At 42.4% G+C, this 18,719-nt stretch overlaps 1 protein-coding gene across 1 annotated transcript in view; it reads left to right on the top strand.

Moving 5' to 3' along the window:
• LOC128684022 (uncharacterized) overlaps positions 1–18,719 on the top strand; it is a 319,563-nt gene that overhangs the window by 138,874 nt on the left and 161,970 nt on the right. Inside the window, exon 5 of the mRNA XM_070093438.1 lies at positions 13,971–14,149. Coding sequence (XP_069949539.1) covers positions 13,971–14,149 — 179 coding nt within the window. The remainder of the gene's footprint in view (positions 1–13,970; positions 14,150–18,719) is intronic.

The raw sequence follows: 18,719 nt of genomic DNA, 5'->3' as shown, positions 1-18,719 counted from the left end.
GTTCTGGTGGTAAGCTTCCCTGGGTGTGCTTGTGGTAAGCTTCCCTGGGTGTGCTGGTGGTAAGCTTCCCTGGGTGTGCTTGTGGTAAGCTTCCCTGGGTGTGCTTGTGGTAAGCTTCCCTGGGTGTGCTTGTGGTAAGCTTCCCTGGGTGTGCTGGTGGTAAGCTTCCCTGGGAGTGCTGGTGGTAAGCTTCCCTGGGTGTGCTGGTGGTAAGCTTCCCTGGGAGTGCTGGTGGTAAGCTTCCCTGGGTGTGCTGGTGGTAAGCTTCCCGGGGAGTGCTGGTGGTAAGCTTCCCTGGGTGTGCTGGTGGTAAGCTTCCCTGGGTGTGCTTGTGGTAAGCTTCCCTGGGTGTGCTTGTGGTAAGCTTCCCTGGGTGTGCTGGTGGTAAGCTTCCCTGGGTGTGCTGGTAGTAAGCTTCCCTGGGTGTGCTGGTAGTAAGCTTCCCTGGGAGTGCTGGTGGTAAGCTTCCCTGGGTGTGCTGGTGGTAAGCTTTCCTGGGTGTGCTTGTGGTAAGCTTCTCTGGGTGTGCTGGTGGTAAGCTTTCCTGGGTGTGCTTGTGGTAAGCTTCCCTGGGTGTGCTGGTGGTAAGCTTTCCTGGGTGTGCTGGTGGTAAGCTTCCCTGGGTGTGCTGGTGGTAAGCTTCCCTGGGTGTGCTGGTGGTAAGCTTTCCTGGGTGTGCTTGTTGTAAACTTCCCTGAGTGTGCTGGTGGTAAGCTTCCCTGGGTGTGCTTGTGGTAAGCTTCCCTGGGTGTGCTGGTGGTAAGTTTTCCTGGGTGTGCTTGTGGTAAGCTTCCCTGGGTGTGCTGGTGGTAAGCTTTCCTGGATGTGCTTGTGGTAAGCTTCCCTGAGCGTGCTGGTGGTAAGCTTCCCTGCGTGTGCTGGTGGTAAGCTTTCCTAGGTGTGCTCGTGGTAAGCTTCCCTGGGTGTGCTGGTGGTAAGCTTTCCTGGGTGTACTTGTGGTAAGCTTCCCTGGGTGTGCTGGTGGTAAGCTTTCCTGGGTGTGCTGGTGGTAAGCTTCCCTGGGTGTGCTGGTGGTAAGCTTCCCTGGGTGTGCTGGTGGTAAGCTTTCCTGGGTGTGCTTGTGGTATCCTTTCCTGGGTGTGTTGGTGGTAAGCTTTCCTGGGTGTGTTTGTGGTAAGCTTCCCTGGCTGTGCTGGTGGTAAGTTTTTCTGGGTGTGCTTGTGGTAAGCTTTCCTGGGAGTGCCTGTGGTAAGCTTTCCTATGTGTGTTTGTGGTAAGCTTCCCTGGGTGTGCTGGTGGTAAGCTTTCCTGGGTGTGCTTGTGGTAAGCTTCCCTGGGTGTGCTTGTGGTAAGCTTCCCTGGGTGTGCTGGTGGTAAGTTTCCTGGGTGTGCTTGTGGTAAGCTTCCCTGGGTGTTGGTGGTAAGCTTCCCTGGGTGTGCTGGTGGTAAGCTTTCCTGGGTGTGCTGGTGGTAAGCTTTCCTGGGTGTGCTGGTGGTAAGCTTTTCTGGGTGTGCTTGTGGTAAGCTTCCCTGGGTGTGCTGGTGGTAAGCTTACCTGGGTGTGCTGGTGGTAAGCTTCCCTGGGAGTGCTGGTGGTAAGCTTCCCTGGGTGTGCTTGTGGTAAGCTTCCCTGGGTGTGCTGGTGGTAAGCTTCCCTGGGTGTGCTTGTGGTAAGCTTCCCTGGGAGTGCTGGTGGTAAGCTTCCCTGGGAGTGCTGGTGGTAAGCTTCCCTGGGTGTGCTGGTGGTAAGCTTCCCTGGGAGTGCTGGTGGTAAGCTTCCCTGGGTGTGCTGGTGGTAATCTTCCCTGGGAGTGCTGGTGGTAAGCTTCCCTGGGTGTGCTTGTGGTAAGCTTCCCTGGGTGTGCTTGTGGTAAGCTTCCCTGGGTGTGCTTGTGGTAAGCTTCCCTGGGTGTGCTTGTGGTAAGCTTCCCTGGGTGTGCTTGTGGTAAGCTTCCCTGGGTGTGCTGGTGGTAAGCTTTCCTGGGTGTGTTTGTGGTAAGCTTCCCTGGGTGTGCATGTGGTAAGCTTCCCTGGGTGTGCTGGTGGTAAGTTTCCTGGGTGTGCTTGTGGTAAGCTTCCCTGGGTGTTGGTGGTAAGCTTCCCTGGGTGTGCTGGTGGTAAGCTTTCCTGGGTGTGCTGGTGGTAAGCTTTCCTGGGTGTGCTGGTGGTAAGCTTTTCTGGGTGTGCTTGTGGTAAGCTTCCCTGGGTGTGCTGGTGGTAAGCTTACCTGGGTGTGCTGGTGGTAAGCTTCCCTGGGAGTGCTGGTGGTAAGCTTCCCTGGGTGTGCTTGTGGTAAGCTTCCCTGGGTGTGCTGGTGGTAAGCTTCCCTGGGTGTGCTTGTGGTAAGCTTACCTGGGAGTGCTTGTGGTAAGCTTCCCTGGGTGTGCTGGTGGTAAGCTTCCCTGGGAGTGCTGGTGGTAAGCTTCCCTGGGTGTGCTGGTGGTAAGCTTCCCTGGGAGTGCTGGTGGTAAGCTTCCCTGGGTGTGCTGGTGGTAAGCTTCCCTGGGTGTGCTGGTGGTAAGCTTCCCTGTGTGTGCTTGTGGTAAGCTTCCCTGGGTGTGCTGGTGGTAAGCTTCCCTGGGTGTGCTTGTGGTAAGCTTCCCTGGGTGTGCTTGTGGTAAGCTTCCCTGGGTGTGCTTGTGGTAAGCTTCCCTGGGTGTGCTTGTGGTAAGCTTCCCTGGGTGTGCTGATGGTAAGCTTCCCTGGGAGTGCTGGTGGTAAGCTTCCCTGGGTGTGCTGGTGGTAAGCTTCCCTGGGAGTGCTGGTGGTAAGCTTCCCTGGGTGTGCTGGTGGTAAGCTTCCCTGGGAGTGCTGGTGGTAAGCTTCCCTGGGTGTGCTGGTGGTAAGCTTCCCTGGGTGTGCTGGTGGTAAGCTTCCCTGGGTGTGCTTGTGGTAAGCTTCCCTGGGTGTGCTGGTGGTAAGCTTCCCTGGGTGTGCTGGTGGTAAGCTTTCCTGGGTGTGCTGGTGGAAAGCTTCCCTGGGTGTGCTTGTGGTAAGCTTCCCTGGGTGTGCTGGTGGTAAGCTTCCCTGGCTGTGCTTGTGGTAAGCTTCCCTGGGTGTGCTGGTGGTAAGCTTCCCTGGGTGTGCTGGTGGTAAGCTTCCCTGGGTGTGCTGGTGGTAAGCTTCCCTGGGTGGGCTGGTGGTAAGCTTCCCTGGGTGTGCTTGTGGTAAGCTTCCCTGGGTGTGCTGGTGGTAAGCTTCCCTGGGTGTGTTTGTGGTAAGCTTCCCTGGGTGTGCTTGTGGTAAGCTTCCCTGGGTGTGCTGGTGGTAAGCTTCCCTGGGTGTGCTTGTGGTAAACTTCCCTGGGTGTGCTGGTGGTAAGCTTCCCTGGGTGTGCTTGTGGTAAGCTTCCCTGGGTGTGCTGGTGGTAAGCTTCCCTATGTGTGCTTGTGGTAAGCTTCCCTGGGTGTGCTGGTGGTAAGCTTCCCTGGCTGTGCTGGTGGTAAGCTTCCCTGGGTGTGCTGGTGGTAAACTTACCTGGGTGTGCTTGTGGTAAGCTTCCCTGGGTGTGCTGGTGGTAAGCTTCCCTGGGTGTGCTGGTGGTAAGCTTCCCTGGGTGTGCTGGTGGTAAGCTTCCCTGGGTGGGCTTGTGGTAAGCTTCCCTGGGTGTGCTGGTGGTAAGCTTCCCTGGGTGTGCTGGTGGTAAGCTTCCCTGGGTGTGCTTGTGGTAAGCTTCCCTGGGTGTGCTGGTGGTAAGCTTTCCTGGGAGTGCTGGTGGTAAGCTTTCCTGGGTGTGCTGGTGGTAAGCTTTCCTGGGTGTGCTGGTGGTAAGGTTCCCTGGGTGTGCTGGTGGTAAGCTTCCCTGGGTGTGCTGGTGGTAAGCTTCCCTGGGTGTGCTGGTGGTAAGCTTCCCTGGGTGTGCTGGTGGTAAGCTTCCCTGGGTGTGCTGGTGGTAAGCTTCCCTGGGTGTGCTGGTGGTAAGCTTCCCTGGGTATGCTGGTGGTAAGCTTCCCTGGGTGTGCTGGTGGTAAGCTTCCCTGGGAGTGCTGGTGGTAAGCTTCCCTGGGAGTGCTGGTGGTAAGCTTCCCTGGGAGTGCTGGTGGTAAGCTTCCCTGGGTGTGCTGGTGGTAAGCTTCCCTGGGTGTGCTGGTGGTAAGCTTCCCTGGGTGTGCTGGTGGTAAGCTTTACACGGTTCGTGATTCTTTTCATGTCAGTATTAACAAATTTATGATAAGCGCCTGACCCCAAAGGCGTCGTACAACACCTTGGATCAGGTAGGTAAGCGAGTGTTTTTGATGGTAACTTCGTTTCCTCGGATCAAAAGCATTTATCCTTCATCATGACATCACTTTTAAAAAAGGTTTGTTACAAATTATTTAAAAACTATTCAATAAAACTAGCATTTTAACACATAGGTCGTAATCAAAGCGTAATCAGATAGCGCTTCAAGTTTCAAGCCTACCAGAAGATGCATTCTCCAGATATTGGACAGAATCGAATATCGATTGCTCTCAGCTCACACATTGAGTCCGGGGGGTCGATCCTCCAGTACGCCTGGAAAACATTCGGACGTGTTTCCTTAAGACACCTGCTGTCTCTGGTCACCTAGCAGTAAAATAGGTACCTGGATGTTAGTCGATTAGTGTGGGTCGCATCCTGGGACAAAACTGACCTAATTTACCCGAAATGTTCGGCATAACAAGGGAGTTTCTATATAATAGTATGTTAATGATGTCAGCTAAGTCTGTATACCTTGTACATGTACTTGTAAAAAAAATTATTATTATTATTATTATAATCAAAAAGAAGCGCTAAGCCACTTGTAAAAAAAAAAAAAAAAAAAAAAAAAAAAAAAAAAAAAAAATTAATATTTTATTATTCCATTTATGAAAGGTAAACTCAATTAATTTAATGGATAAAAGATTCATCATTTCGAGACTATAGTTTGCAAAATGGCTTCTACACTCCAGTAACAATGTGATCCTTCAAATAAACTAGGTCAGTGTTGCAAGTTACAAGTCGATCACATGAAGCATTCTTGAGTTATCATATATATATGATGGACCAGATAACCACCTCATGCCAGTTGTTCCACGAAAGGTTTCCTAGTTATAGTTCACCAGGGCTGTAAGTTTCAAGCCGAGTGGCTGAGGCGTTCTGTAGCTGTAAAGATAAGATCTGGATGATTAAATTAAGTTATGGACACAGTACATAGGGACGTTCGTAAAAAATTTAGAAAAAACCATAAAAATGCGGGTTTTTTTCAATATTTTTTTTTCTTTTTATATATATATATATATATATATATATATATATATATATATATATATATATATATATATATATATATATATATATATATATATATATATATATATATATATATATATATTTACTCACATCTGAAACTAAAAATAATTGATTTCTTCAACAGAATTAAAAATTTGGCTCATACACAACCCAAATTTAAGAAACAAAATTCATTTTAATATACAACAGTTTTTTAGGTTTGAAGCCGATCTCAAGAACAACTCTTTAGTTATAATATGGACACCAAAATAATTAGAAAAATGACAAATAAAAATTTACACATCTCAAAGTGAATGCCAAACTTTTATTTAAATTTAGCTGACCAACGCTGAAGGTTTGATGCCTATCAAAAAAATCGTTTTCCAATTATTGATCGGAATCTAATAATTCCAAAATTTCAAAATGTTAAAAAAAAAATCAAATTTCTAAATATACATTCTAAATTTGTAGGAATGTATTATGGAATGTATTAATGATTATATTTTGAGTGCCTGCACTCTGAAGGAGGGGTGTTAATGTTGCAGTTTAAAAACTGTAGTGTAAAGCACCCTTCTGGCAAGACAGTGATGGAGTGAATGATGGTGAAAGTTTTTCTTTTTCGGGCCACCCTGCCTTGGTGGGAATCGGCCAGTGTGATAAAAAAAAAATTTGAAGTCGATCGGAAGACGCATTCTTTGGTTATTGAACGGATATCAATATTACGATTTATTAAAATAGGTAAACTGAGAGTTGTGCAACTCAATAACAATTCAAGACTTGCATAAAAAAACTAGTGCTGAAAGTTTTAAGCCGATCAAAGGAGGCATTCTCCAGGTATTGCACAGATTATATCGATTCCAATTTGCCCACAGAGAAACTCACCTTAATGGGCACTATCATTGATGTAAGATGCGTCTTATGTCAGACATTGATGCTATTCACAACAGCTGTTTTTAAATGTAGAGCAAACATCACAATATCGTGACTGGGACAACACACAAATAACCCGCACATATAAGAGTTTCGGTCCGACTTGGATCATTTACAAAGTCACACGACTTTGTAAATGGTCCAAGTCGGTCCGAAGCGTCGTCGTCAGCTTTTTGGTTTCCTACATGCGGGTTCTTTGTGTGTGTGTGTGTGTGTGTGTGTGTGTGTGTGTGTGTGTGTGTGTGTGTGTGTGTGTGTGTGTGTGTGTGTGTGTGTGTGTGTGTGTGTGTGTGTGTGTGTGTGTGTGTGTACATAATTATATTTAATATCATATAAAGGGAATGAAAATTTCGCTCTTTTGACAATTAAAATTAACAAATAAGCTTCTTTCATACGTCAGTTTCACTCCATAGACGTTGAAGGACGATATATCTTTTATAAAAGTTTGAAATCAAGCAGAAGATGCCCCGTGGCCTGGTGGCAACAGCTCTCGCCTCACACGGTGAGGGTCCGGGTTCGATTTCCGGCGAAAGGTTGGAAACATTGGACGTGTTTCCTTACACCGGTTGTCTATGTTCACCCATCAGTAAAATAGGTACCTGGGTGTTAGTGGACTGGTGTGGGTCGCATCCTGGGACAAAACTGACCTAATTTGCGGGAAATTCTCAGTATAACGAGCGACTTTCTACATGTATATAGTAGTACGTCACTGATGTCAGCTATTGTCTGTATACCTTGTACATGTACTGGTAGTAAATAAAAATAATATTATTATTATTATTATTATTTCTGCATTCTTGAAGCGATTACCTAACATTGGTGAGAGGAAACTTGTACATGTAAATAGCTGCATAAATTTTGTCCTTGTTACGCTACCCCAGAGTTGAAAAATGAAAGCCTAACGGAAAATATATTTTCATCTTGTAAACAAAAAATAATGTAACTTCAGAAGAAGGAGAAAATGAAAAACGATAAAAAAAACAACACTTGAGGCAACATGGTTAAGGTTGTCCTAGATGAGAGTGTTGTAGCTGAGAGTGGTAGGTAAGACACATGGGCAACAGTTAGGCAACATTAATCCGAAACGTTTGGGAATAAAGTTGCCTAACTGTTGCCCATGTGTCTTACCTAACAACCTGTCGGTATTATATACCAGTTTGATATTCATAGCTGAGAGTGCTTGGTAAGTATCACAGACTCAGGTGTTATATCATTGATATGGGTGCCTGGTGCGTGTCTCACAAGTAGATGTCTGATGCGGGTCACAGACAAGCTGGCTTATCACGGATCATGTATACGGCTGTCAAGCATACGTTATAGATACGAGTGACTGTCAAACATCACATATGCACAAAGCGAGATAGATCAGACTGTACACAGATGAAATCATTGTACGTCATGAGTGTGATTGGCCTGTAGTGCAGGTAGCGCCATATAGCACGCAGGTGTCTGGAACCTAGCGTTTAGGTCTCCTCTCTGTAGTTCTCTCTGGTGTTTATCTCCTCTCTCTCTCTTTCCAGACTATATATATATATATATATATATATATATATATATATATATATATATATATATATATATATATATATATATATACACACATATATAACAACAAAGGTACGAGGAATGTATAATACTCAATTCAATTCCATCTGGTGACAAGAGCCCGATACGTAATACCTTCCAGTCAGAAGCTGACTGGAAGGCATCAGACTGGATAACACTGGAAACATATGCTGGGTCTGCTACTGAGATAATGTAAGTGTTGTTGTGTAATATGAAGATACTGATTCCAAACTGGAAGTTAAAAATTAGCTGCCACATCAGGATTTTCTGATAAGGAACAACATAGTTTTAAGAATAGTTAATTTGTAAATCATGTTTCGTCAAAATTTACAGTACAGGTAATACAGTGAGTTATTAAACACTTATTCTGTATTATTAAGTAATTGATAAAGAATGTTTCAAGAACATTAAGTAACATATTCTAACTGGACGTAGAAAATACGTATTATAAAATGTTTTAATCATTTGTCTTTACTCTTATAACTAACACTGGCTTCTCTCTGAAGAAACCAACAGTAGTCCCCATCACGATGGGATCGAAACTCCCATGATAGCGTTTCTCCATTGTACTGATACCTTGATTAAACCTTTTACTCTGCTCATCACTAACAAGACTAAGAGTGGATGGAAAGAAGTCCAGGTGAAAATGAAGAAAATACATTTACAGAGACGTACGGCAACGCAGTGCTCTTCGGTATAACTACCTGCTCTGTGCCTTTCCAGGAAGTTGTGGACAGCCTGTATGAAAGCTACCCATGCAGCCAGCCGGGGACTCGTACGTTTTCTTTAATCCCACAGTATGATCGTTTGCAAAAATGGCTTTTTATTGCCGTTGTTAAATCGATTAATAGTCTTCAATCATCAGACTGGTGTTCAAAGCCCACCTCACCCCCACCGAGCATGCAGAGGCTAGACAGGAAGTTGCAGGTTGGGATCCACCGGCTGCGACTTGGCTACCCTACCGCCAGAAGACTCATCGAACGCTTGCGAGAGGAGCGCTGCCATTGTGACCAGATGGTCCCCAAGCCACTAGTGCACTTCCTTCTCGACTGCCCAACGACGGTGCCACTCCGACGGAGGCACTTCCCAATGGCACCTGGGGACCCGACCCGAGGAGACACCGCAGCCCGGCTGGTGTACCTGGCCGTCCGAGACCTGGGAACTCTCATCCCCGTCCTGGCTGCCCACCCGCCGCCTCGAACTTACCTAGAGCCTATGCCACACAGCCAATAATTGTTGGGGCAACAAGTGCCCGAAGACCCTGGGCCCCAGAGACGCCTGCTGATGAAGCCCAAGTGGACGCCTGCTGATGAAGACCAAGTGGACGCCTGCTGATGAAGCCCAAGTGGACGCCTGCTGATAAAGATGCGAAGTGAGACGACACTCCCCCCCGGGGAGTCACCGCAAGAGAGAAGACGATGTTACCCTCCACCCGGAGGGCCCAAGAAAGAAGACAGAAGAAAGAAGATGATGAACGACACCCCCAACCCGGGGGCCACCGCCGGGTCACCATCTGGAGAAGACCCGGGCCGGAAGTACCGGCAAATCAAGACTTGACTTAAGAAATCGTAATGACACGATTGCAAATAAACCATACCCCCGGCCGGGATTGAACCCGCGGTCATAGAGTCTCAAAACTCCAGCCCGTCGCGCTAGCCACTAGACCAGCTAGCCACAATAAGATTCATCCAACTAGGTATATTTCAACACCATAGGAAAGTTAGCAAAGGCACCTCTGTGACCACAAATGCAAGTTTTTACAGACGAATCTCCAGCTAGCGTGGCCGTGACGAACTCTAGCTCAAGTCCCTTCACTGCCGTCAACATGACTTAAGAAATCGTAATGACACGATTGCAAATAAACCATACCCCCGGCCGGGATTGAACCCGCGGTCATAGAGTCTCAAAACTCCAGCCCGTCGCGCTAGCCACTAGACCAGCTAGCCACAATAAGATTCATCCAACTAGGTATATTTCAACACCATAGGAAAGTTAGCACAGGCACCTCTGTGACCACAAATGCAAGTTTTTACAGACTCTATGACCGCGGGTTCAATCCCGGCCGGGGGTATGGTTTACCGGCAAATCCCTAATGAATGAATGAATGAATCCCACCTCAATCATGAGACCATTCACTTCAGTGCAGAAACACACACCATCTTCTGTCTGATGGAGTGTCGCCAAACCAGTATAGCGCGCATGGAAATGGGATAATTTTTTTACCTTTCTGCTAAAAGGTTTGGATCCTGAGAGCACGATCCAAGCAGTTGTGCCTTCTGCTTTCATACGTCAAGGTCCCTGACAAGGTCATTTAATTCTTGTTGAGTGATTGAGGTTGTTTGAAAATCTCAGCTTCTGATTGTTTGTAAAGGTCAGTGTTATCAGATTCTTCCACTACTATCACGTTCAGTATCATAAACAACAGGTGGAACAGGTACAGCAGTGTTCTCACGGTGTGGCACAGGTTTCAGTGTTGACTTGTAATATGTAATCTGTCTTCCTGAAACCGACCACATTAACCATGCATAAACAACAGTCATTCAGGTCATTCTTCAGTTCTCACCACACCATTGAGACTGCATGTGGTATTGATGTACGTTTCCCTCTCAGTAATTTATCTATATTCGTTTCAGTGGTCGAGTCACAACTCCTGGTCCTGCCTTTTTACTGGTTGCTACTAGTTCCACTTTCTCCCGGTTCCAAGAGCTTTATCGTACCTCTTCTTAAAGCTGTGTATAGATCTCGCCTCAGCTACACCAGATTGTTCCACTACTTAACAACCCTAAGGCTGAAGAAATACTTCCTAACATACCTCTGACTCCTTTTCCTGTATCCCTTCTCTGAAATATTCTGCCCCTGTTCACCTTGTCATTTCCTCTCAGCATTTTGTATGTCTTTAACTTATCCACCCTATCCCTCATGTCCTCCAGTGTTATCAGGTTGAGCTCCCTTAATCTCTCCTTATGGGACATATCCCTTCCCTCCATGACTTTCTCTAATTTCTTGACGTGCTTCACCAGGTGTGGGTTCCATACTGGTCCTTCGTACTCTAACATGGGCCTGAAGTACACGGTGTGGCATCGTAAATGGCCCCTTAGATGCCGAAACGCTGTTCTTAGGTTTGCCAGGCGCCCACATGCTGCAACAGTTAATTGGTTGATAACCATCTCAGGAGATGTGCTCGGTATGATACTCATCCCAAAATGCTTACCCTTCAGTGAGGTTTGAAATCTTTGAACACCCGAGGCTGTACTCCATCTTTGATCTTCTTTGCCCATTCACAAGCTTCATAACTTTGCATTTAGTGAGGATAAACTCCAGGAGCCATTTGTCATCCCAGGCCTGTAGCCTGTTTAGATCCCTTTCTAGCCTTTCAATCTATTTTATCAGTCATTTCATTCACGTGTACGAAAAACAGCACCCTCTCTAGGACTCATCCTCATGACATGCACCCATTCCGACACCTGGTCACGGACCATCACTCCTCATTTCCCTTCTATCAGGTATGTATGTATGTATGTACATATGTATGTATGTATGTATGTATATATATATATATATATATATGTATATATATATATATATATATATATATATATATATATATATATATATATATAGATATATATATATATATATATATATATATATATATATATATATATATATATATATATATATATATATATATATATATATATATATCTATATATATATATATATATATATATATATATATATATATATATATATATATACATATATACAGTGGAACCTTGAAAATCGAACGTACCAAATATCGAACGTTTCGAAAATAAGACCATTTTTTCGGACAAACTGTGTACCAAAAATCGAACGCGTTTCAAATTTCGGACCGCCGGGTACGGGACCTGTCCGCTGGCCCGCTCTGTCCGCGTCCCCGCGCAGGCGCCGTGAGCAGTCTAGCTTTGTTTATGCTTGAGTGAACACTAACCTGCGCTCTCATTCACAAATTTTACGATTATTTCGTTGTGTTTAGTACTTGTGGGACTGTGAAATAAGCTGCCATGGGCCCAAAGAAATTTGCTAGCGGTACCCCTGTGGTAAAGAAAGTGAGAAACACCATAGATGTGAAGAAATAAATAATACAAAAGTATGAGAGTGGTGCGAGACTTGTTGAACTTGCCAGGATGTACAGAGGACTGTGGACAGTTATTTTGTGAGACAGAAACAGACGACTGTGGACAGTTATTTTGTGAGACAGAAACAGACGACTGTGGACAGTTATTTTAAGACAGAAACAGACGACTGTGGAGTTATTTTGTGAGACAAACAGACGATTGTAGACAGTATTTTTGTGAGACAGAAACAGAGGACTGTAGACAGTTATTTTGTGAGACTGGGGACCAATGACTCCATATGCCATCACAAATCTTCAATAAAGGTAAGTAAAAATGTTATTTTATATTACTATACTTAATTAAAGACTATAACATTTGTTGTATGTATGTAAAACTGTAATTAATATCTATAAAATGTATTATTTTTGTGAATATTTTTGGGTTTCTGGAACGGATTAATTGTATTTCCATTATTTTTTATGAGAAATATTGCTTCGAATTTCAGACTTTTCGAATTTAGAACTAGCTCCTGGAACGGATAAAGTTCGATTTTTGAGGTTCCACTGTATGTATGTATATATATATATATATATATATATATATATATATATATATATATATATATATATATATATATATATATATATATATATATATATATATATATATATATATGTCGTGCCGAATATGTAAAACTGGTCAATTAGCAAGAACTCATTTAAAATTAAGTCCTTTCTAAAATTTTCTCTTATACGTTTAAAGATATATTTTTTTCATTAATGTTAATGTAAAAATTTTTAATTTTGCACCAAAAAAATCTTAAAAAACTTACCTAACCTTATTATAACAAAAAAAAAAATTATTTTAGCCTAACCCAACTAAATATATTTTAGATACGTTTACATAATTTAATACTAACCAAACGCAGTGAAATATATTTTTTTCGTTAGGTTCAGAATGATTTTGGCGAAATTATTGCATACACAAATTTTCGCTTGTCCTATATGGCAAGATGAACGTTGCTATTTAAGCCAAGATCGCAAGTTCTGCCTATTCGGCATGACATATATATATATATATATATATATATATATATATATATATATATATATATATATATATATATATATATATATATATATATATATATATATATATATATATATATATATATATATATATATATATCGCTTTTACGCAAAATATCTTCACCATAGCGCTTTATAAACCTAATTTTCATTGAACACTTCTGGGCAGAACGTTGCAATAACGTCATCACAAGCAGCAGACTGAGGTTACATTACGTTGACGATTATTTTTGTCATCGCCTCACACGAAAGATCATTAGTGATCTGAGAGACGAACTTACCAAATAGAGCCATCCATCAAATTTGCATTAAAAGGGAATTCAGATAACAATATCTCTCTTTCCTTGATACCTTAATACACACTTCCGCGACCCCTCCCCCACACACACGCACCAAAGTTTCCTGTTTCTCGAATACCAACCAACAAGAACGATCTGTTTCATTTCTGTTCCTACTAGAACTCACGGACTAAACGGGTGGACAATTATAATCTTTTACCCACGAGCACACACAATTTGCACTTCCAGAATAACTGGGGATAAATGTTCTTAAATTTGCGTGTGTTCACGTATGAAGTACCCATTACATTTCCTCAAGGACTGAGGGTGAGGAAGTATTCCTGTAGCCAACACACCCAGAACACAAATCAATCTACAATTTTTCGTTATTCTTCTTAACATCTGTGTAAATGGGAACGTTACCAAGGCTTTCTCAGCATGTCTTGTCACGTGTTGAACTGTGTTGGTCATGTCTTGTTCTGTGTTGATTGTGTTGAACTGTGTTGGTCATGTTTTGAACATTGCTGGTCATATCTTGAGCTGTGGTAGTTATTTCTTGGTCTGTAGTTACCGTGTCTTAGACAGAGGTTGCGTCTCTCCTCACTTAACTGTATTTTCCTGTCCTGCCTCTTGTTTACCTCGTCCTGGCCTCAGGCTCACCTTTGCTACAGTACCACCTGGCTTGATTCATTGTTACCTGGCTTACCCCAGGTTCCTCGTAACCAATGTTTTTATGAACTAAAGTTTTCCCACACATCTTATCTCCCGTCCATTAACCTGATTTACTCACCTAGTCACCTTGTCTGCCCCTCCAACAGACCCAGAAGCAAGGGAGCATCACCAGGTCAACAACTACATTACCAGGATGGAGCGAGAGGGTGTGGAGAGGGTAAAGATGTTTGTGGTTGTGACTGTGGCTTATGTTGTCTTCTGGGGTCCTCTCTTCCTCGTCACACTCCTGACACCGTCAGGAGGCAAGACAGGACTCAGCCACGAGGTAGGTACTGCATACTGACCAGTCTGGCTGGATGTGTGGTGAAAGTGATCACGTCAGGTAATGTGCTGCTACCACTGATGTTGCTGGTGAGAAGTTTTGCATTTGGAGAAGTGTTGATGATAATAGTGAAGAGTGCTGGTGAAGAGTGCTGGTGAAGAGTGCTGGTGAAGACTGCTGGTGAAGAGTCTGGTGGGTAGTGTGTGTGATGGTGATAACAGTGCTGGTGCTGTCAGTCTATCAATCAGTATCCTTTAATTTGTACTGACCTTCGTAAAAAGATACTTCAACCATCAGATATACTCATATACTCAGTTTACGAAAGACGAGAAGCGGCCAAATATTTTTATAAATATTATAGCCGTAAGGATGAAAAAATCAAGTAACATTAAAGCCGGATAAAAGAAACTAATTTTCGTTCGAAACTCGTGTTCCTTCAAGCAGCTACTCCAGGAAGCAAATGTCACATTAGTCTCACCTGTGTCCTTTTACCTAACATTATCAGTAATTCTACTAACATCAGTACAACAATAACATTAGTTGCACAGACTGATACAACAATATTATAAGTGTTTTTAAATAACACTGACATTCCTGGAAAAATATCCTCTTATCTGATCATGTCAGTGTGGCTGTGTAATACTGCTAACCTAAGTTAACAGCGTCTAGTAGTATTATCAGTGTAATAAACGAAATGTATTTCGGTGGTAGAATGTATCGATAGAATATAAATAAGACACACAATGTTGGTTATGACAGTTTAATGTGAAGACGTTTTGTCCGCCAGGGACTTCATCAAGTCCCTAGCGGGCGAAACGTCGTTACAGTAGCATAACATAATGTTTCTTATTCACTCTAAGAAATGTAATATTTTAAAACTAAATAATTAAACACGTCCGCAATAACACGATTACTTGAATATATTCAGAAATTTAAAATATATTTTCAAGTGTAATAGAATGCTGTGTTAAAAGAGATAAAAATATAATTACTAAAACTATCCATAGTATCAAAAAACAAATGCCGTACAGTCAGGGATTCTCAACTTTTCCTCCATCATCAACACCCTCGGCTTGATGTATTTCTCCATTTACCCCTTTACTTCCGTACAAAAAAATTACCGCCATCATAAAGGGGCAGAAAAACAAGGTCAGAAGAAAATAAATTATTCAATTATTTATTCAGTTATCAGGTACATCAAATTTTAACCCCTTGCCATGTAATTATTACCCCCGGGGGTGAATTTACCCCTGGTTGAGAATCACTGACTTACTGAGCTTAAACTCAGCTTTCTTGTTGTCTTGAAGTGATTTATCATGTAGATGACCCGAGGAGACTAATATTTCCTAACATCTAATTTTCCCTCTTATTTTAACACAATAACAATCACTCTAGACGTTAACATGTTAATATACGACCTACGGTTCTGCTCCTGCCAGTCGTTAATGTCCGAGACTAATATTTGTGTTCATGATAACACGCTACAGCACTGCGTTGTGACCCAGCAAATTAACCCTTAAACTGTCCAAACGTAGATCTACGTTTTTTCAAAATTTGAAAGTATATAAAAAAATATAGATCATCTTTTTTTTTTTACATTTGAAAACGTGTAAATAAAACTTTGATGTACCTTTTTTTTGTTATATTTGAAAATATGTAAAATAATATAGATCTATTTTTGGAGCACTACGAATGTGAACGTAAATTTGTTGGACAGTTTAAGGGTTTTAAGGCTGTGTCATCAGCGTAGACACGAATACCTACCTTCGTTCCTCCCATTCTACGACTCTCACAAAAGTTGCATTTCTAATGACATATAAGTTACATTTCTAATGACATATAAGTTACATTTCTAATGACATATAAGTTACATTTCTAATGACATATAAGGTAGTAGGTTGGTAGACAGCAACCACCCAGGGAAGTACTACCGTCCTGCCAGATGACTGTGAAACAAAAACCTGTAACTGTTTTGCATGATGGTAGGATTGCTGGTTTCTTTTTCTGTCTCATAAACACGCTAAGATAACAGGGATATCTTGCTACTCCTACTTACACTTTGGTCACACTTCACAGACACGCACATGCATATATATATATACATACATCTAGGTTTTTCTCCTTTTTCTAAATAGCTCTTGTTCTTTTTTATTTCTTCTATTGTCCATGGGGAAGTGGAAAAGAATCTTTCCTCCGTAAGCCATGCGTGTCGTATGAGGCGACTAAAATGCCGGGAGCAATGGGCTAGTAACCCCTTCTCCTGTATACAATTACTAAAAAAGAGAAGAAGAAAAACTTTATAAAACTGGGTTGCTTAAATGTGCGTGGATGTAGTGCGGATGACAAGAAACAGATGATTGCTGATGTTATGAATGAAAAGAAGTTGGATGTCCTGGCCCTAAGCGAAACAAAGCTGAAGGGGGTAGGAGAGTTTCAGTGGGGGGAAATAAATGGGATTAAATCTGGAGTATCTGAGAGAGTTAGAGCAAAGGAAGGGGTAGCAGTAATGTTAAATGATCAGTTATGGAAGGAGAAAAGAGAATATGAATGTGTAAATTCAAGAATTATGTGGATTAAAGTAAAGATTGGATGCGAGAAGTGGGTCATAATAAGCGTGTATGCACCTGGAGAAGAGAGGAATGCAGAGGAGAGAGAGAGATTTTGGGAGATGTTAAGTGAATGTATAGGAGCCTTTGAACCAAGTGAGAGAGTAATTGTGGTAGGGGACTTGAATGCTAAAGTAGGAGAAACTTTTAGAGAGGGTGTGGTAGGTAAGTTTGGGGTGCCAGGTGTAAATGATAATGGGAGCCCTTTGATTGAACTTTGTATAGAAAGGGGTTTAGTTATAGGTAATACATATTTTAAGAAAAAGAGGATAAATAAGTATACACGATATGATGTAGGGCGAAATGACAGTAGTTTGTTGGATTATGTATTGGTAGATAAAAGACTGTTGAGTAGACTTCAGGATGTACATGTTTATAGAGGGGCCACAGATATATCAGATCACTTTCTAGTTGTAGCTACACTGAGAGTAAAAGGTAGATGGGATACAAGGAGAATAGAAGCATCAGGGAAGAGAGAGGTGAAGGTTTATAAACTAAAAGAGGAGGCAGTTAGGGTAAGATATAAACAGCTATTGGAGGATAGATGGGCTAATGAGAGCATAGGCAATGGGGTCGAAGAGGTATGGGGTAGGTTTAAAAATGTAGTGTTAGAGTGTTCAGCAGAAGTTTGTGGTTACAGGAAAGTGGGTGCAGGAGGGAAGAGGAGCGATTGGTGGAATGATGATGTAAAGAGAGTAGTAAGGGAGAAAAAGTTAGCATATGAGAAGTTTTTACAAAGTAGAAGTGATGCAAGGAGGGAAGAGTATATGGAGAAAAAGAGAGAAGTTAAGAGAGTGGTGAAGCAATGTAAAAAGAGAGCAAATGAGAGAGTGGGTGAGATGTTATCAACAAATTTCGTTGAAAATAAGAAAAAGTTTTGGAGTGAGATTAACAAGTTAAGAAAGCCTAGAGAACAAATGGATTTGTCAGTTAAAAATAGGAGAGGAGAGTTATTAAATGGAGAGTTAGAGGTATTGGGAAGATGGAAGGAATATTTTGAGGAATTGTTAAATGTTGATGAAGATAGGGAAGCTGTGATTTCGTGTATAGGGCAAGGAGGAATAACATCTTGTAGGAGTGAGGAAGAGCCAGTTGTGAGTGTGGGGGAAGTTCGTGAGGCAGTAGGTAAAATGAAAGGGGGTAAGGCAGCCGGGATTGATGGGATAAAGATAGAAATGTTAAAAGCAGGTGGGGATATAGTTTTGGAGTGGTTGGTGCAATTATTTAATAAATGTATGGAAGAGGGTAAGGTACCTAGGGATTGGCAGAGAGCATGCATAGTTCCTTTGTATAAAGGCAAAGGGGATAAAAGAGAGTGCAAAAATTATAGGGGGATAAGTCTGTTGAGTGTACCTGGTAAAGTGTATGGTAGAGTTATAATTGAAAGAATTAAGAGTAAGACGGAGAATAGGATAGCAGATGAACAAGGAGGCTTTAGGAAAGGTAGGGGGTGTGTGGACCAGGTGTTTACAGTGAAACATATAAGTGAACAGTATTTAGATAAGGCTATAGAGGTCTTTGTGGCATTTATGGATTTGGAAAAGGCGTATGACAGGGTGGATAGGGGGGCAATGTGGCAGATGTTGCAAGTGTATGGTGTAGGAGGTAGGTTATTGAAAGCAGTGAAGAGTTTTTACGAGGATAGTGAGGCTCAAGTTAGAGTATGTAGGAAAGAAGGAAATTTTTTCCCAGTAAAAGTAGGCCTTAGACAAGGATGTGTGATGTCACCGTGGTTGTTTAATATATTTATAGATGGGGTTGTAAGAGAAGTAAATGCGAGGGTCTTGGCAAGAGGCGTGGAGTTAAAAGATAAAGAATCACACACAAAGTGGGAGTTGTCACAGCTGCTCTTTGCTGATGACACTGTGCTCTTGGGAGATTCTGAAGAGAAGTTGCAGAGATTGGTGGATGAATTTGGTAGGGTGTGCAAAAGAAGAAAATTAAAGGTGAATACAGGAAAGAGTAAG

The sequence above is a fragment of the Cherax quadricarinatus genome, chromosome 3 (genome assembly GCF_038502225.1).
Source record: "Cherax quadricarinatus isolate ZL_2023a chromosome 3, ASM3850222v1, whole genome shotgun sequence".
In the NCBI taxonomy this organism is placed as follows: Eukaryota; Metazoa; Arthropoda; class Malacostraca; order Decapoda; family Parastacidae; genus Cherax; species Cherax quadricarinatus.
This window is presented reverse-complemented; position numbering and strand designations above follow the sequence as displayed.